Raw genomic sequence first — 20,450 nt, forward strand, 5'->3', positions numbered from 1 at the left:
GATCTGAGGATCTCCATTTTTGTTTTTTTTTGTTTTCTTTTTAATTTCTTCTTTTTCAAATCAAATGAAGTTAATCCATGCCATCGATATTAAAAGAGTTAAAAGAGTTCATATACAATAGAAGGTGAATGAATATACAATAGAAGGTGAATGACAACAAATTTGCACATATTCCTTTCCCCTTCCAGCTTCGCCATCTGAGCAATAAGGTATCAACAACTTGTATTGGACTTTCCACGTTTTCCATTTTCAAGAACCCAAAACGCTCCTCATCTATGATCTATCACATCCGGCATATATAAATATATATATATATATATATATCCATCATGCACATCCACATTCTTTGAAATGCAAGTGAAGCTAGATGTGACATAGTTTCATTTCCACACAACAACATATACTTTCTTAAAGATAGAAATGAAATTCAGATAACTTTTTCTACAGTAAAATCATTCCCAAACCTCATAACCCGACGCAGCATCTTTTCATGGTTTTGGGAATTTGAAATCTCTCTTCCCATTTCCAGTTTGTCCATGAGGATTCCCAATTACCAATGCCACGGGTCAGTTGGCCATTGCTATGAGGTTTGAAATTTAAATTGTTGCTTTGTGCCGCCATTGCTTTGTCACTGATGCTTTTAACAGCTCCATCAGTGACAAGGCAATCATATCTTGTTATAAGATCAAAGCAGATCAGAAATAAGTTAAAAGCCAAAGCGAAAAAAGAAAAGAGCAGATCAGTAATAAGTTAAAAGCTAAAACGAAAGAAGAAAAGAAAAGAAAAAAGAGCTATTTTTACAACAAAAATACATAAAAAGGCTTGTTTGCACTTCTGAAAGGAATTGAAGTTGGCATTTAAGTAGCAGTGGCTGTACACGTTGCCCAAGAATCCATGTACTGTATTACACTTCCACTTGTGTGGATGGAAAGTCAAGAGCTTTCTATTTCATATCCGTACAATGGATTTTAAATAAGAAAATGAGAAAGTAGGTTCTCTCCAAAATGGTTCCATTCCTCACCTTGAAGTCAAATCTCATTTTAAATGAACTTGTTTGCTTCTCACCCTCTCTAGAGGTTATAGCACCTCAATGGATCGGTGGGTGAGATGTAGATGGACCCTCTAAACAAAAGTGGGACACATGAACATAATTGGAATGACAAACTCTAGATGTCTTCAAGTGAAAGCAAATAATATTGTAGCCCTGAAATTATCTTCCCTCTTGTGTACGGGACAGTGCGGCAATCATTCAAAGAAAATAAGTCCATGAAGAAGGAGAGACTGTTTTCATGAGGGATATTTCAATCGGTGACAGAGTGCTGAAATTTGTACAAATCGACTCCCATTATATTTGAATGAATCCTCACGCGAGATCTGAGCATAGCATTGAATTAACCATTTGGGATTTACATTTACTGCCAGTATGACAACAGCCTGACTTTGGGTTGAAATAATGAATTCTCTATTATCAGTTATGAGGTGGGCCTGTGAAATTGAATGCCCTTATTATGCATGAGGGCGACATTGATTTTTAGTGCAGACTTTGCTTTTCTTTCACTCAAAATAAAAGGATTCAGATCATAAAATAATAGAGAATACACTAAAATAACACTAAAATTTTTAACTTTCATCTAAATTCATGTCATCTCAACTATCTAAACTGCACGTAATAGCACAACGTTGTACCATAACAAATCTCAATCCTTAAAGAATTCGATAGATACTATTCTCAAGAAAATAATAACTCAAAAAGTTAAAAACCAACATGAACAAAACTCAATATATAACAAAAAGCCAGTCCAGCAACTCGCATGTCAACGTTCACAATTACCATCCACTCTGGGCATTGATGGGTGTCCTACATGAACAAGAAAATGACTCTACTGGGCCATACAGTGGCGGTGGTGGTCGCTGATAAATTGGTGGCAATGGTGGTGGGAGGTGAACAGGGGTGGAACCAGAAATTTTTGGTCGAGGGAACACGTGCAATACTGAAGATCTATTTAAAGACTTGAAGTAAAAAATCAATATTATAATCGCTCAAAATCGATTAAATAATAAAAAAGTCAACATTGTTCTAAAATCCATCATAAAATTAAAAATAAAGGATAAAAATCAAGAAAATAAAAAATAAACTTAATTGTTGAATCTAAGACTAAATGTTGTAAAACCTCTATCATATATTTTTTTTATAACTTCTTTCGACCTTTATTCAGTTATTGAATCGCCTTAAATAAAAATAGGAGGACTATAATAATAACAATAATAAGGGTCCCTCTACGGGGACTGTTTAAAAAAATAACATAAATGCACTCATCTGTACATGTCTTCGGTGCATCCTTCGATTTTCTTAGCTTTTTTCTAATAATAATTTACAAGTCTTTATTGAAAAATATAATTATTTTTTTTTTCTGTAAAAGTAAATTTTTTAAGTGAAACCCAAAGATCAAAAATAGAATAATGCTAGTTGCCTCATCTAGAGGGGCTGCTAGCAAGCACCCAACAAAATAAAGAAAAGAAATAGGTTATGGGTCTATGATGCGATGTTGACCCACTTATCAGAGAGGCGATTATTTAATTGCCCATCGATCAGAAAAGTTATTCACAAGCAACTCACCCCACCACAGGACGCAACTGCTTTATTTTCAACTCGAAACATTACTCAACCTACCTGTCGTTTCGGTCTTGAATAATTTCTTTTCCCCAACCTCCCCACCTATAGCCAATAGGCATTAAGGCAACCTACTAGCACCCTCTTTTTATTTATTTTTATTAATGTTTGTCAATAATTTTCTCACCGTAATGATTTGTCATGTCCAAATTCCAAACCCTTCCGTAACTCTATTTTTTATTTATTTTTTCGTCCTGAACTTTTTCTTTCGAAGTTTGTCAAAAATTTACTTATTGGCCGTCATTAGATGATGACACATATAGCCCAATTTGCAACTTTGTCTGAACTGATAATGTTTCAGATATTGCAGAACTTGTATGATTGTGCTCCAAGATGGTAAGCAGATGCCCAAAATGCACAACATGAGTTAAATGTGCACTCCACCTTTAATTTTAGATGGAATGTACTCTTTTGTCAAAAAGGATAGTGAGTACACGGACAGTGCTTCAATCTCGAATTTGACCCCTCTTTGCAGCATTAACTCTAGCTCCGACCTTCCATGGATGAATTCTACTTAAGTAATTATGTGGTCCAGGCAAACAAGGATAGCCAAAGAATACAAGGAAATGTCGAAGAATTTTACCTCCATTTTGGGACGTCTCTTTGCAAGTAGCATCTATTTAACATGGATTCAGTTTTCCTCTTGTCTGACAAGAAGATTAGGGACCCCAGCATAAGGTTACAAGCATAAGAAAGCTTATCTGAAACAGCACAAGTAGCATCCATCACCTTTTCCTGTAAGAGGAAGGAGGCACTGCTGTGGAAGACGGTATTTTTCAGAATCTGAAGGAAAAGCTCCAAGCCAGCGTACCTCTGGGCAACGTAGATATTTTGCATCATAGGCCATTTGCTAGAAAAAAAAGAATTACCAGTAAGATCCAAAATAAGAGCCAAGTTTGCATGGTTCTCAGCATTTCATATATGCAGTCCTAGTTGACAGTTTGCATGTTTGGCTTGTTCAAGCGGATAAATAAGTAACAATATTATCAACTTAATAAACCTAACCAGTGAACCAAACCGATATGTTGTCAGAATGTCGAAGCCGTATGGATCACAATCCACCAAACAATAAGCAGGAAGACGCAACTTTTCGATGAGAAGCCGCAGAAACCTATTCAACACAAATGCATATATCACATGAAGAGTCCAAATAAATCAAACAAAACAAAACAATTGTTCAGCGTAGATGGTTCTAGATACAGAGATACATGAAAAACTAAAAGAATGGGAGTTTTTACCTTCGTGTGGGGATATCTGGATAGCCTCTTCCCTGCAAGAAAGATAAAATCAAAAGGGATTTTGAGATGGAGCAAATGCCCAAAGGGAAACCTTACTGTGATGACAATGCAACGGTTTGCATTGCAAAACTGGTCATTTGCTAATCGCTGGAATACTGCATTTCATTAATGGGGCTAGTCAAAAGAAAGAATATCAGGAATGGTGTTACCTTTCATTATTCTAATAATAATTGCTTACCCGATTCCTTCTCCACAATTAGAATGAACATAGCAACACTAAAAATATCTACGAACAAGGAATTGAGGAAAATTTTAACTTATCTATGATTTAGGTTATATGTGAAAATCAATCAGGAATATTAAAGACCTTGGCAAATAACCCATAGGAAACTTTAGATAAAACCTTTCCTCCTTCTTATAAACTATCAATCTAGGTTTGCAAAGATTTTAAATATATATTGGTCTGATTTATCTTATATATAATCCTACAAATTGGATACCTTTGACTTCTTCGACGTGAACAGGAACGGGGTGGGCCTGCAAGAGAACCAGATCCACATATATCTCTTAATTAGCAGAAAACTTATTTCATCTGTTGACATCATCCATACCAGTCCCCATTCTTACCATGTTAGGACAATTTATGCAATCAAATTTCCTTCCTCCTTCTAAGAATCTAATCCATCCCATCACCAACCTGTAACAGAAAGAGTGTGATCAACAAACTTTGGCAGCTGAGCACACGTGATAACAAAACTTCAGTGGAATCGACACAGCATATTACGGATCAGCCTTACTGGACAGAACTCCAAATGAGAAAGCTGAGAACAAAGCACAGTTTAGGTGTTTGATTACTAAAGCAGGCTATCATTCTCATTCAGAGCCCCTGAAATAGTGGGGCATGTTACATGTTGGTCTCCTTCTCGAAATTTCTTTTCTAAATGACTTGAAGACAGGTTGTTTTGGTGGTGATTGGAGACCAATGGGAAGTACAAACCTGTGGGGGTTCTTAAAATTCTATGCTCACTGAAAATGATTAGCGCAGCATACATCGCAATAATGGCTGAGGTCCTTATTAGTTAAGCTTCCATGAATGTCATATATCCTCAAATTTGAAACCGCTCAAGTTAATAGTCATCCAGTCAAAGATCCTAGTGGGAATAAAATCCCACATCGACATGGATGTATTCTTTAATCAGTATAACATAGAGACCATGGGCATATAATACTTGACTGTGATGATACTGAGAACTCTTTTTAGGACAAGTGAGTTTTAACTCCAATGGGACTAAGAAGGGGAGATTTGAACTAGTAACTTTGGCTTCACAAGTGGTTGCCCCCAGCCAATTGTGCTACCGATTTAGGGTTATAGAAAGACAATTTGGATTAAAATGAGTATGATTGTCTTCTTATCTTACAAGGACTGAGTGTGATCTCAAGTACCTACCCATTCCCAGCAGAAACCTGCCAAAAGAAGAAAAGTTGTCAATGTCCATGAAACATGTAATTTCCTTAAGATAACACATTGAACAAGGTTCTGCAAAAACCTGATGCTGGTATCGCCGGTTACTTATAATTGCTTAGATGATCCCCGTTATTTGTTAGCTATGAACCTCTAAGGCTTTACACACGCCAGAAAGAACCAGGAAAAAAGAATTGAAGCAAGAAAACCTACCACATTTAGATTGTGGCGACTGCATTGCATAAGGATGCATATGTCGTTGATTGCCTGGTCTACAACCGACTGTTCTGGATTTAAAAATAAGCAAAACTTGAAGAAAGCAAGAACATCAAGCAGAAGAAGACTGGCATCTTGTTTGAAGTTTAGATTTTCCCAAAATATCTAAGTACTGACTTGTGCCTTTTATCATAACTGCAAATGTTATGGACAAATAAGTCTGAACATATTCAAAGATATCCTATTATCCCTTGTAAAGCTTTCCTCATATTGAGGCACGAGGCTTTGTTTAGCATAAAGTGATTACAGAGAGACCAAAATAAGGGGGTATGGTGAAACTTGTACCACTGAAAATGAACTTTTCAGAATCCAGTTCACACTAATAGGGAAACTTTGACATAAATCTCCCAGAAGACTATACGTTCGGCATTTTCATTTATAACTAGAAATACAACTTGAAATACAAACTGAAATGTAATTCAGAATCACCTGAAAATATACATGGATGCATGTAATATATATCTCTCTTAGACCCATGCCTGCTTTCTTGCAGAAGTTGCTGAACAATCAACAACACTCTCAGCAGGATATCTGAATGAGAATTAGATGTCATCAACAATCAAGGATCTGATTTTATGTTTTATTTGTTTGTAAAATGAAGCAGTAGATTAGGATTCCATTTAATGCAGGACCCATCACAAGGTTTTGACAAATATTTTAAGGTCAAGCACCTACTCACCCAGCCTATGTACATGGCTTTCCCTTCGGAATGTGAGAATTTCTTTCCCATATGACAAATCATAGCTGCAGCAGCTGCATACAAAGATGGTAGCGCTTAAATTAAAACGCAACATCTGGATGAATTTCAGGACAGTTGCTAGTTACCTCACCATGGGGTCCCTCTCTATGATTTCCACTTATCGTATCATCTATGCTTCCTTCTATACAAATCCTTACACTAACCGCATGAAATCATGATTAACCATGCACAAAGGTGCTGTTGTAATCTTGGAAGTGTTCAGATGTGTTATTTCTGGCCTCCAAAAAATTCCTAAACCTCCAAGTAGTAGGTAGAATTTTTTTCCCAATCATACGTTCGGCAGTTGTCTTTAATGAACCTTTTTAACCAAGTTCTAATCCTGAAATTCCTTCATTAAATGCTAGGGAGATAAAGACCGGTGAAGTCTTTAAGTTAAACCTTCGTATTCACACATTGGACATCTCTTTAATCCAAAACTTAAACCTATGGATTTGGACCCTATTATAATATTACAAATCCACCTTTCTCACGATTACTTTAGTGAACCTTTTTAACTAAGTTCTAATCCTGAAATTCCTTCACTTAAATGCTAGGGAGATAAAGACCGGTGAAGTATTTAAGTTAAACCTTCGTATTCACACATTGGACATCTCTTTAATCCAAAACTTAACCTATGGATTTGGACCCTATCATAATATTACATATCCATCTTTCTCACGATTACTAGACATCTAGGGCGCAATCGGTCAAACTTAGACGAAACACTCCCCCGGAAACTAACATCAATTCTTGTATCACGATCTTTTTTTCAATTTTTAGCTGTTCTTGCATCGAATGCAGAATTATTGCCGAAATTAGGCTTCTCAAGCTGAGCTAACCCATAGATTAGCCTAATTCCATTATTTACACGAACGGTTCGTAATACAATTTTAGGCACCAGCAAAATAAAAACAAATATATTTATACTAAAATAGAAGAGCTATGAATTTAACACGATAAAACTGAAAATAAAAGGTCTAGCGATTCAATCAGGCGCTGAAAATGAACGAGTCTTAGGCTTCTTCTTCTTTTTTGTGAAGGGTGAGAGAATAAACCGAACCAGTTTGCGTTTGGATTCTTGCAGTAATTTCTGAATCGATCGATCAGAATAGTCGGTGACCGTCCGTTGCTCAGCTCCTCAACTATAGCTCGAGTGAACTCTGAAAATCAAAATCCAAAATCTGATAAAAATTAGAAATGGTAATTGGAATGTGAATTCAAGGAGTTTCTAAACTTGAAGTTAAGTTTCTGGATTTTTTACCTCTGATTTTCCGTAGCAGATCGCAGTGCCGCTGTGAGCCCGAACGCTTTCCCTCCATTTTTCTTCTACAGTTGAAATTACAAAATTTCAAATATGGATATCTTATAAAGCTCTTGGCAACCACGGAGATTTTTACATAAACGATGGTCGTTTGTAAAGGAAAATATTTACCAAAAAAGAAAAAAGAAAAAACCCTCACCTGTTTAGAAGCAATGGAAAAAAATGACAGGGTGTTTTCCACGAGACGGTGAAAACAATAAAATTTTATTTTCAAACTTATTTACTTATATACTAAACATATCAATGATGTAAAAACCTGTGGTATGATCGTCAGTTGCCATGAAAAAATAAAAATAAAATAGTTTGGCCAAATTGCATTTTTTTTCAAATATTTTTTAAATATCTTTAAATATTTTTTTAAAATAAATTTCAATACTATAATACTGATCACTTTCTTAATCATTAAATAAAAAATAAAATATATGAACATCCAAAACGGGGTTGATTGAATATTGATTAATCAATTTAACATGATATTTGATCTCAGAGCTGATGCATGGGAGAAAGCCAAGTGCATGGTGGATGTTGATGATAATGGCTACTCTCATGGTTAAAGCTGGAGTGATTTGCCTGTGTAAATGACAAGTCAATCTAGGATGGAGTGACGAGTGAGTACCTTTTGCAATTGAAATGAGGTGAGGATAGGTTACATAACATGATGGATAAATATGCAAAACCAAATAAAGATCATCCTAGAATAACTACTCCATGTAATTATTAGTATTCACAACTCCCATTGTGAGTTTTAGAAGGAAATTGCCATAGTAATTAATTGGCAAAGTACATATGCTTAACCCTTTTGAGTCAAACTGAAATTTCATTAACAAGTCTTATAAAGACATCGGCTATATATAGGATTTATTGTATATTTATCTAGCAACGAGCTTGAGATAACGACATCGTCTGTCAAGGCTACGATAAAAATTCACACGAGTAACATTAAATATTATAAAGTTTATCAATTTTAAGAGTATGTTTGGACACTTTAATAAGTATCTCAGAGTTTTATAAATAGTTATGAAATAATTTGAGTAAATATATTTTATTGCAATTTGAGAAATGAGAGGAAAAAAAAGTTGAATAAAAATATTATAAAGTTAAAAAATTATTTTAATATCATTTTTGTTTTCAAGTTTGTAAAAGTTGTATTGATTTTTGTGTTAGGTGATGATTAGATGAAAATGTTTAAAATTTAAGATTGATAAGTGTTTTGTATTTAAGTAATATTTAGAAATAAAATTATGAAAAGTTTTTAGAATTATGAAAATTCTGTCAAAACATGCCTTAAGATTCCGTTTGGATGTTGAGTTAAGTTGAGTTTTTTTATGAATGGTATTGAGTTAAAATGGTGGAGTGAGTTTTGTAAAACCCACTTAAGATGAGTTTAGATATGTTTAAATGTTAAGATGAGTTAAGCTGTATTTATGGTAAGTTAAAAAAAGGTTTTGGATTCCGTGTGTAAATAGGTGTTGAGTTAAAAAAAAATTGTGGGTCTCGTATGTAAAGAAGTTTTGAGTTGAGATGAGTTTAGTGATTTGAGAGTTGAATATTTAAATATTAGATTTAGCTTAAAATTAAACTAAAATGATCAAAGTCCAACTTCGAAACAGGGCCTAAAGTCTATTTCTCTCCGAACTCTACAGTTCGATCAATAAAACTCTAGAAGAAGATCCCAAAACAAAATACTGCTCTCTCAATTCTCAAATAATACAAAGAAATAGAACATCATTTCACATGATCCTGGAAGCTACTCTTTACGCCACTCTAACCATGGTTTTACAACAAGGAGATTCATTATTCACATGTCCTAAAGTAGCTTAAAATTGAGGCAACTTAACAAAAAAGATACCTTAGTTTTGAGTACTAAAAAATGAAACTTATGGTACACGCTTGTCAAGGTCATGTGGTTAACTTAGAATATTGTATGGAAACAACATAGGTATGCATGTTTCAACCAATTAAGCAAAAATATGAGATCAGACCGTACGGTGGCCATGGAAGGACTAGAACTAGTATACATCACTAAACTATATATAATTAAACAACATGACATGATGCCAATTCATGATCAGGGATTCAGGCTGTATAATAAGCTTGCTTATCATAATGGGTATGCCCATTGATCATTACTCTCTATGGAAGCTTCCTTGGTACCTGGAAGAATGGATAAACAAATAAGAAGTGAAGCTTCCTTGGTATTTTCCAACGTAACTTTAACCTAATACGGGACATGTGGGAAAGTGCCTGTTGAGATATGGACGAGTTTAACTTTGACGTTTTGTTGGAAATTTCAATGCACGTCCTGTTCTGCCTCCGGGCTAGTTTAAAGGACTTGCTGCTCAAATTTTCTCCAACTGATAGATGCAAATCTCTTTCCAGTGGTAAGCCAAACTTTGTTCGAGTTTTTTTTTTTTTTTTTTCCTAAAGAGTTGGTGCTTATTTCAGTACTAATTTGATCTACTTAGACCATGATACTCGAGTCAGCTTTTACTTTTCAGCAAATTAAAAGTTGTTTGTTTCAGTGCAGTATAATCTATACAGGTAATTATACCGAGTCAACTGCTGCTGAAGCCTGAACTGGAGTACTAACCATGAAACTCAAACGTCATCAATAACGTTTTAATTATTAAGCTGCACAGTTCTTTGCCTTCTTTTTTTTCCTTGCATTTATAGGATAAATCTGTTTTATCAGAATCATTCCATGAACTTATGTATGTATGTATGTATAGTTTGTGGTAATGATGCTTGTAGTTTTTGAAGGCGATGAAGTTAAATAGTCTATGTATATTCTAAACTTGTTCACAATAAATGCTAAAAAATTATTGTTGTAAATGCTGTTTACTCAGTTACTAAGGATTTGGAAGTGTTATTACTTAAGCATGAACGATTTGGTAACATGCTAGTTTTAGAACTCTAACGAGTACACTACCTTCCAGGTCTTAATATACCAGTTGTTGCTGAACCATCAGAATGGCCTCAAATGGTGCCCAAGAGCCCACGCTGTCAGGAGGATTAGAAGATCCTGCAACCCAAAAGAATAAGACAAATGCTCTTAAGGGAAGAATATACGGCTATTTTAAAGGTGCTCGCGTTGGAGATTCTGTTCCTCCAGAGGAAAATGGCACTGCGCCAACTCCAGCTCGTTTTAACTTTCCTTCTGTGAAACTGCACCCGAGTCTAAAGCAAGTAGGAATGGTGGTTGGGATCTACTTAAGTGTGGGATCTTGCATCTTCTACATCTTCAGACACCAGTTCAAGGGGAAGTCAACAAATGCTCTTATTGACTGTATTTATGTTGCTGTCTCAACAATGACCACTATTGGATATGGAGACCTTGTGCCTGATAGTGTCATTACAAAACTATGTGCCAGTCTTCTTGCCGTCTCAGGAATGGGTCTTGCTGGAGTAGTCCTGAACATAACATCAGAGTATTTGCTGGACAAGCAAGAGAAGATGCTAGTCAAATCCCTACATGTGCATCAAAAACTTGGTCCAGAAGAAATGAAAAAAGAGTTTGAGGCCAAAAGAGTGAAGTACAGTAACTTTCTAATGATCGGTGGCGTTATCATGGTGCATGTTCTTGTCGGGATAACCCACCTAGCTGCTGTCGAGGGATTCGATTTCATTGATTCATTTTACTGGGTTTTTGTTACGATCACAACCCTGGGCTATGAAGATGAGAGCTTCAAACACACAAAAGGTCGCTTTTTTGCTATAGTTTGGGTATTGACAAGCACCACATCTTTGGCCCAGATGTTCCTCCAGGTCATTGAGGTCAAATTTGAAGGCAGGCACAAGGCATTGGTCAACTTGGTTCTTGACCAGAGGAGGAAACATCTAGATCTGGAGGCTGCAGATCTTAATAATAAAGGGGTGGTAAAGTAAGTGAAATATCCTCAATATGGATGTAATTTTTGTAAGTTGGATTCTCTTTAACTGATGCTTCCTAATTTATTCTCAACTTTGCTTTTCCTTCTGCAATTCCACAGTGCCAGTGAATTCATCATACATAAGCTCAAAGAGATGGGGAAGATTAGCCAAGAAGATATTGCACTTGTAATGAAGGAGTTTGAGGATCAGCGTGAACAGCCAGGAAGTTTGTCAGCATCCGACACAAAGCCTAGTACTGAACCATCTCAGACAGAGAAGAAGTACTGAGCATACTTTAAGCAAAGTGGCTATTGAGTATTGACTTATATAGAGGCTTGTGAAAAATGAATAAACGTTTTTTAAGTATTGTTAAGATCACCTACTTGTAAGTTTTAAAAATTGTCTCAATTCAATAATCTGTTACGGCTGTAGTTTGTCGCTGTAACAAGTTCGTAATGAAGTAGAAGTGCTTTCTTTCTCCCTAAGTAATTTGTATCAAATGGGTCTTATCAAAATATAAGGAAGTCCCTTGTACAAAGCACATATCATTTGTATTTTTATGTAATAAAGATGAAACAGAGAGACCATGATGCTGATCAGTGTGCTTATTTTTTATGTCACCGAACTCGTTGATACAATTTCTTAGATTTATGGTTTCTATGAACAAGATATTGCATTTCAATGTTTGATTGATCTGTACTCCCACTCCCAGCCTCGAAACTGCAGATAGAATATCTTCCTACTACATCAAAAACCTCCGCCAGTATATCAATACCATTCAGCCAGTCCACCACCTTCTTTGAATCAGATTCATATGTGAGTCGAGTCCATTGCATACAAATACACAAATTTAGGCCACAGGGCCAGGAATCTGAAGCAAAAAGAACAAAGAACACCTCTTTTTGGTGGGCGTCATATTCTCACAATCTGAGGGAAGTGGGAACGAGATTCCCGTGGGAATCAAATGGATTTTCATGAAAGTTTGAGCCAAATCCAGGAATGAGATTTCTCAAAATGATCCTAGAAACCGTGAATTATAAGCAGACCTTAACTTTTTTATAGATTTCTTGTCCATATGAGACACAACGCAGCTACTAAAAAAAGGTCTGGAATACGTACTTTTTACTTTATTCTAAAGAAAATCTCAAAGCTTCAGTTGTCAAGTAAGAGCATCTTCAAACATTTGTTCTGCTCGTACCGTTAGAACCAAGAATTAAATAAAATGTCTTCCTGCTCAACTTTCTGTAAAATCTCCCTTCCCAACTGAATCGCTCCTTCTTCACTGGTAAGAGCCTCTCTCACTCTCTCTCCCCCTGCCCTGTGTGCATGCGCGTTTGTGTTTTACATCCTTATTAGAGCTGAAAGGACTTTCCCGGGATTTCCTCTTAGAGCTATATTATTTTTCTCTTTAATTCATTAAACATAAGCTTTTATTAATTTATTTGTTAAGAATACTGACATAATTTGCTGCTTTTCCCTCCTTTTCATTCTTTATTCAATTCATAGGAGAATTATATTGTATTCAGATACTCTTGTTCTATTGAAACAGGTCCTCTTTTGCTGATTTTTCTCAATGGCCATCAATGATGCAAAAGTGAAAGGGTCTTTGCCATCAGGATTGGTGAATCCTGCATCTCCAACAAGCATGACAGATACTCGTAACGGGAGACGATATCAGCGTGGTAAACGCGCTGTTCCTGCTCGTTCTTCTTTCTCCATGCAGACAATACTAACAACTGTTCCTGCTCGTTCTTGTTTCTCCATGCAGACAACAATTAGTAGTGCTTCTACTAGGTGTAAATCCATCATTGAGAAAATAGACCCTAATCTAATGCATGTAGCCATATTCTTGGCCGTATATATGGTAGTAGGAACATTGTGCTTCTATAATCTGAGACCCCAGATGAAAGGAGAGAAAACAAATGCAATTATTGACACCGTCTACTTCTGTATTGTAACAATGGCCACTGTCGGATATGGAGACCTTGTGCCTGACAGTGTCCTCACAAAACTACTGGCCTGCGTTTTTGCCTTCACAGGACTGGCACTGGTTGGATTAGTCCTGAGCAGAGCAGCAGACGCTTTGGTCAAGAAGCATGAAGATTTGCTAGTAAAAGCTTTACAGATGTATCAGAGTTGCGGTCCAAGTGAAGAAACTAACAAAGAGGTTAAGATCAAGGGAGTGAGATACAAGTGTTTGTTGGTCTTTATGCTTCTTGTGGTGCTCATAATTACTGGGACAACATTCCTAGCTACGGTTGAGAAGTTGGACCTCATTGATGCATTTTACTGTGTTTGTATCACTATCACAACCCTTGGATACGGAGATCAGAGCTTCAAAACCAAAGGAGGGCGTGTTTTTGCAGTGTTTTGGATACTCATTAGCACCATTACTTTGGCTCAGTTTTTCGCCTACGTTGCTGAGCTAAAAACTGAGAGCAGACATAGGGAATTGTTCGAGAGGGTTCTTGGTCGGAAGATGACAGAAGATGATCTGGAGAAAGCGGATGTTAATGACGATAGTTCTTTGGAGTAAGTTGGATGCTTTGCTTTTCTTTGGCGTAAACTTTACGTGTGATCATGGTAGTGACGAACGTCAATGCTTATATTAATCTTTTTACCTGCAAGTAATTGTGGAGGACATAGTCTCCCATATCGCTGACAAATCAAATCTTCTCATATCAAACATTGTAGAGGGTATTATATCCTCCATACCAACTTGAAAATATCATTTATCTATTAGATAACTCAATCCAAACACCAAAATCTATCATAGATTTATATCAATGTTTCATTTGAAGACTCCTGTAGATGCTCTCTTGTTTGTTTACAACTTATCTTAATGAATGGCTTGTTGGGATTTAATTCACAGGACTGCTGAGTTCATCCTGTATATGCTTCAAGAAATGGGGAAGATTAGCAAAGAGGACATATCTCTTGTGAAGGAGGAGTTGGAACGGCTTGATGCTGATCAATCAAGAACCTTGTCAGCGTCTGATATAATGGTTCAAGCAGACAGAGTGGCTCTACCTATGTGAAAGTGTCACATCACCGATGATGATGATCAACTCGACAACTCCTGAGAAACAAGGGGGAAAGAAATAGTGAACTTTGTAATTAAGTTTCTAACATCGACTTCATATCTTAGCTCTGTCGTTGTAATAAGTTCCTCAAATATCAGAACTACTTTCTTCCCATTTATCTAAAGAACTGCTAAACTAGCTAGGCCTTTCCAGAACATGATGTAGACATCTCCTCTTCTTCCTTGTAAAGATCACAGACAGATCTGATTAAAGATGATAAGCTTCTGATTAAAGATGAAGAAATTTATGATCATATTTCGTTTTTGTTTCTGATTAAATATTTATGACCATATTTATTGGGTATTCCATATATTTGTTATTGATGCATTCTTATTATGGGATGTTGTAAATTCTCTAGTGACATGTTCCGTTTTCACGGTATTCTTTCGTTATAAGTAAATATTTTTCATAAAATTAAAAGAATGTCACTTGTAGACACGTGACTTTCGTCTAAATAAAATAAAAAAACCCAGTTTTGCTTTCAAGTCCTCGTCCTCCTATTTCTTGATGTTCTACTATTTATCTTCTTAGATGCGGAATATGCTTGTTTTATGCAATGGTTTTAGCATTATTATATGGCAGAGACCAGAAAGTGTTGCAGCCAATCAACAGATGTCAAGGCCATTATCATGGATTTGGCTTTCAAAATAATTCCAAAATAAATGATCGTCTGGCACCATGAAAAAGGGTCCCCAGTCACACCGACCGAATAATCAATCATGCAACCTCTTGAAGTTTGGGGCTCCCACGGACAATGAGGGACCCATATTCCACTGGAGAGTGACTAATGGCCATGGCACCAGCATCGTCATAATTCATAGCAATCAAAGAGCCCACAACAAACACATCCGACGGCTCAAATCTCCGATCCATTTAGCTACAGTGCTAATGATACTTCTCAATAAAAACCAGCGGCCATTAGTCGACAGACAGTACAGCATTTTAGGGCTGATGTGGATTATTACACTCGTTTATTATTATAATTTTTTTAAATTTTTATATAAAATATAATAAATAATTTAATTTTTTAATTTTTAAAATAAAAATAATATTATAATAATATTTTATTCAATTTTTAATATAAAATCATCTTATTTTACCGCACACAATTATACTTTTTATCACCTCAAAACAAAACATAACATGGAAACATTTTTTTTATTAGTGTGAGAATAATTTATACTTTCTCCCAATAAATAATTATTCATAAACTTTCACCAACTTCAATTCCATCCAATTGGGACCACCCTATTTTAAAGTTTCAATTTCAGTACCATCCATTAAATAAATATATATATAACATTTTTTTTAATATGTACAATCTTTTGTATAATCTTTTATAATTATATTATTAAATAAAATTATTTTTATTTAAAATTATAATTATATAAAAAAAAATTACGTGTATCAATTTCCCACGAAATAGGCATTTTGTATCATTTTACATACTTTCTTTATTTAAATTAAATTAAAAAAGGGCTCCATTTACACTAATAAAAATTGTAAAAAAAAAAAAAAAAAATACTTTTTAAGTGCAGTAACATGGTGACCTAAGTAGGCCTCACTCAAGCCAAGAGCATGTGGCTCAGATGGCATGAGACCCAGCCTCTATAAGAGAGGTCTTGGATTCGATCCCCCTCTCCAATATCAAAAAAAAAAAAGGTAGGGCCTCACTTAGAAAATTCAATTATTGATCAATCACAGTATTCTTAATATAAGTACGTGTAGTCATTTTTAAAAAAATAATAAATATAGAATTTATATAAAAATAATAATCTTTTAATAATAAATTTTATCTTTTTAAAATAACTATATAATATTTATATATTTTATAATTATATATAACATTATTTATATTGTAAGATTGTATATAATCATCTATGCAAGTATAGTAAAGTTATCTTGAAAAAGAATAAAATTATTGTTAAAAAAATAATAATTTCTTTTCATAAGTCTCATATTTAATATTTTTTAAAAAATAAATATTTTTATATTTTAAGATTGTAATTATTATTTATCATTTTAATATATTATATTATATTATCTCAGCCTCTCGCATTCTAAAATCAAAAGTGTCGGGCAGTGGACACAGACACAGTGCACCAATGGAAACATTTCCCAACATTAGATCACAGACTAGAATTAAAATTAATTAATTATTACAGAGAAAGAACTCAGAAGAGGACCCAGATGACATTAACCTAAAACAAAATTATTCTTCCCCAGAATTTGCAGTTCACTTTCTGTCAACTGCAAACCAAACGGAAGAGACACGAAACTAAAACAAAAAACTGAAAAGAAAATGAGTTAGATTATTACATAGGTCTTGAGGTCTGCTACTAATCCTCGGACTTGAAGCTCTCTACTGGATGATGTTCAAGATGCCCCGCGACGTAATCCAGGATGCCTACCCCGGCCTTGTTTTCTCCGTGAACCTCGGTTCCCGTCACCGAAGTCCGACCGAAGACGACCACGAGGAAGAGGAATAGGGCGGTGGAGAGAAAGAGGGGCCAGAAGTAGGCCAAGACGGTGATTAAACTGGGTGCGATGAAGACGACAGAGACGAGGGTGATACAGAAAATGAGAGCGATGAGGATTTGGAACTTGTACTTGAGGAGCTTTTCTGGGATCTCCATGGCTTGGGTTAGTTAGAGTGGGAGAGAGAAAGAGATCGTGGGAGGTGAAAGCTCTCTGCGAGGGGAAAGTGTTTGTTTTTAGGGGTTGGAAGGAGGGGACTGGTTTTCTTTTTACCCAGTGTTTTGAGGCACTTTTCTTTGTCTTCTTCCTTTTTGCTTTATGGGTTTTTGACTTCCCATTGCCCATCCATGTTCTTCCTTTTCTTTTTATTTTTTTATTTTTTCCTACAGTTCGATTTCTATAAATTTAATAAATATTCAATTATAAAAAATAAATAAATAAATTTATTATAAAAATTAATTAATTCTTTCACTGATGCATGATTTGGGTATAAAAAGTTATGATTTGTTAATTAATATAAGTTTTCTGGGAATTCCAGTTATGATTCTTCTTCCTTTTTGCTTTATGGGTTTTTGACTTCCCATTGCCCATCCATGTTCTTCCTTTTCTTTTTATTTTTTTATTTTTTCCTACAGTTCGATTTCTATAAATTTAATAAATATTCAATTATAAAAAATAAATAAATAAATTTATTATAAAAATTAATTAATTCTTTCACTGATGCATGATTTGGGTATAACGTGAAAAGTTATGATTTGTTAATTAATATAGGTTTTCTGGGAATTCCAGTAATCACTCTAAGATCCATTCTCCTGATTGTCCCAAAAACTTGAAATCCTCTTTACCCATGGGAGAGGGAGGTCCTCCTTTTTTCCATTTCCTTTATTTTTCTCATCCCTCATCTCCAATTTGTTCCCATTTTTTCTGGTTTCTTTTTTATTGCTTTCATTCTCTCCCAGATTGAGAAGGTTCTAATCTACTTTTCTTTGAGCACTCATTGTTCACATGTGTCATCATTCCATTTGATCAACAATCGATAGTGTGTTGAGTCACAAATACTATCTAGAAATTGAGCTTCTATATGCACTAATGGTTTTGTTGACCTTAAATTTTCATAATATAACTCTCACAAGGTAAAACTTTAAGGTTACGTCTGAATAATGGGATGATTTTAAATATTTTATATATAATAATAAAATATTAAATATTAATGAATAGTAATAAAAAAATATAAAAAATAATAATAAGATAATAAATAGTAAAGTCATCACACTACCCAAATGGAGCCTTAATACCAATTGCAATACTGTTTTATCAATTGCGTTCGAATAGTTGATTCAACAATCTGAAATACTTTAAAAATAAAAGAAAAATATTAGTATGATTCTCAAATGTGTCTATTTATTTTTTTATTTATTTTTTTAATGATTAAAGAAGTGACTATTTGTATATTTTTATTTTTTCTTAATAATTAAGAATGTTTAAAAAGTAATTAAAAGAAAAATAAAATACCATTTGAACTTAATGCATTCGATATGCACCCTACCATTGTCCCTTAAAAAAATATTTAGAGATCACCAAGTCAAAAGAAGGTAGTGATTTTTGTTCCATTAAACCTTATTATTATTATTATTGTTGGAATTCCTAGGGGAGGGTGTCATTCTAATTAAAAAAAAAATTACTTTTATTCTTTATCTTTAGAACGATGCCACGTCCACCGCTCTCAATTATCATTAGGAGTTACTATTAATTAATTATAGTATTTTTTATTTTTTATATATTTTTTAATACTTTTAAATATTTTTAAAAAATATATATAATATTATTAAAAAATACTTTCTCAATCTAGAGATAAAAAAATTTAAAAAAAAAATTGTGAGCGGCAGCTCCTTTCCTTTTCATGGTCCATTTTGGATAGATCCAAATTCCTGTTTACCTTTTGAATCCGCACTTCTTAGTAATGGACTGAGGCGTCAGAGTGGATTGCTTTGCAATTAAGCATGATTTTAACTTGTAGCTGTATATCTATGGGCAATGAATGTAGAAGGTGACATTTTCTGCTCTTATTTTCAAATGCGTCCAATGTCCATTGTGCTTTTCAGCATAAGTATCTATAAGAGTTAGGGTAGGTTGGAACAACGAGATGAGAGTTTTAAAAAATTATATATGTAGTCATTTTTATATATTTTTTTGTGCATTTTATTGATGTTGTTGAATTTAAGATTTTAAGATTTGTGTAATTATATATCTACACATGGATTTTGATGATAGCAAATGAATTCAAAGAATAAAGAAGTCTCAAGTTTAAGTTGTCTACACAATAAAATCAAGCACATCAAGAAAACAAGCATGAGCAAGAAGGGAACAAATTCACATTAAAGTTATAGAATAATGTTGTAAATCTCTTAAAAATTCAAAATTAGGACTAAGGTTCAAAATTAATATTTTATCATAAAGCATTAAAATTCATTTTCCACATATGCATGAATATTTTGAAAATTATATTTGAAAAATTTTGAAAGATGATTGATTGTCATCTTTTACATGTGCATGTCTTGATTAAATGATTGAACTTTGAAAATATTAAAGATGATTGATTGTCATCTTTCACATGTGCATGTTTTATTTGAATATTTTCAAAAGTGATTGATGCTTTTTTTGACTTATGCAACAGGTAGATGATTTTGTTTGAAATATTTGAAAAGTAAAGTGTGCTCCTTTTGTCATATACAAAAAGTAAAAGAATAGGTTTGAATTTTTTGAAAATGAAAGTATGCTCCTTTTGTCATATGTAAAAAGTAAAAGATTAGGTTTGAATTTTTTGAAAAGGAAAGTGTACTCCTTTTGTCATATGCTAAAAGTAAAAGATTAGGTTTGAATTTTTTTGAAAAAGTGAATGATGTTGTCTTTGACATGTGAATCTTTTTAAATTTGAATATGAAGTCTCATATGCCTATAAATAGATCATTTGAGAGCTTCACATTCACAACATCAAGAGCATACAACATTCATTCAAAGCTTTCATTCACTATTCTCTAAGTATTGAGCCTTAATCCTTGTTCATTTTGAAAGATATAGTTTGCACTGTATTGTTCTTATTTCACTCATTGAGGAGTGTTTTCTGATAACCTACCCACTATCAGCTCTTGTATCAGAAAAATGGTATGTATAACCCTTGTGCGTGTAGAAAGTATTCTACACGGAGAATAGTTGAATCACCACGTGTAAGGTGATTGCAAGTGTAGAGGGTGTTCTACACGGATCCTTTGTAGCGGTGTTGTTCAAATGTGTAATAGGTTTCTATCTCCACCT

At 34.3% G+C, this 20,450-nt stretch overlaps 3 protein-coding genes across 6 annotated transcripts; 2 read left to right on the plus strand and 1 right to left on the minus strand.

Annotated features, from left to right (window-relative positions):
• Positions 1-2,939: 2,939 nt before the first annotated feature.
• LOC122282663 (meiotic recombination protein SPO11-1) lies at positions 2,940-7,756 on the minus strand. 2 transcript variants are annotated; one of them, XM_043094629.1, is made up of 15 exons: positions 7,648-7,756; positions 7,447-7,546; positions 6,327-6,400; positions 6,077-6,178; positions 5,585-5,658; positions 5,357-5,373; positions 4,537-4,606; positions 4,410-4,446; positions 4,148-4,195; positions 4,006-4,064; positions 3,910-3,941; positions 3,677-3,782; positions 3,401-3,521; positions 3,255-3,318; positions 2,940-3,165 (listed from the first exon to the last, which is right to left on the minus strand). In XM_043094629.1, the coding sequence occupies exons 1-15, from the start codon at positions 7,703-7,705 to the stop codon at positions 3,039-3,041; spliced, it is 1,089 nt and encodes a 362-aa protein (XP_042950563.1). In that variant the 5' UTR covers positions 7,706-7,756; the 3' UTR covers positions 2,940-3,038. The 2 variants fall into 2 exon arrangements, with proteins under 2 accessions (XP_042950563.1, XP_042950565.1); XM_043094631.1 differs by lacking the exon at positions 4,148-4,195.
• Positions 7,757-9,944: 2,188 nt separating this feature from the next.
• LOC122280367 (two-pore potassium channel 1-like) lies at positions 9,945-12,176 on the plus strand. Of its 3 annotated transcripts, XM_043091236.1 has the most exons (4): positions 10,070-10,088; positions 10,230-10,248; positions 10,644-11,588; positions 11,697-12,176. In XM_043091236.1, exons 3-4 carry the CDS (start codon positions 10,678-10,680, stop codon positions 11,863-11,865), a joined length of 1,080 nt encoding a protein of 359 aa, XP_042947170.1. In that variant the 5' UTR covers positions 10,070-10,088; positions 10,230-10,248; positions 10,644-10,677; the 3' UTR covers positions 11,866-12,176. The 3 variants fall into 3 exon arrangements, with proteins under 3 accessions (XP_042947168.1, XP_042947170.1, XP_042947171.1); XM_043091234.1 differs by lacking the exon at positions 10,230-10,248 and having other exon boundaries at positions 9,945-10,088; XM_043091237.1 differs by lacking the exons at positions 10,070-10,088; positions 10,230-10,248 and adding an exon at positions 10,265-10,289.
• A 467-nt stretch (positions 12,177-12,643) lies between these two features.
• On the plus strand, positions 12,644-14,913 carry LOC122280760 (two-pore potassium channel 1-like). Its single transcript, XM_043091774.1, has 3 exons — positions 12,644-12,862; positions 13,127-14,109; positions 14,450-14,913. The coding sequence occupies exons 2-3, from the start codon at positions 13,151-13,153 to the stop codon at positions 14,613-14,615; spliced, it is 1,125 nt and encodes a 374-aa protein (XP_042947708.1). The 5' UTR covers positions 12,644-12,862; positions 13,127-13,150; the 3' UTR covers positions 14,616-14,913.
• Positions 14,914-20,450: the final 5,537 nt, after the last annotated feature.

This window comes from Carya illinoinensis, chromosome 11 (genome assembly GCF_018687715.1).
Source record: "Carya illinoinensis cultivar Pawnee chromosome 11, C.illinoinensisPawnee_v1, whole genome shotgun sequence".
In the NCBI taxonomy this organism is placed as follows: Eukaryota; Viridiplantae; Streptophyta; class Magnoliopsida; order Fagales; family Juglandaceae; genus Carya; species Carya illinoinensis.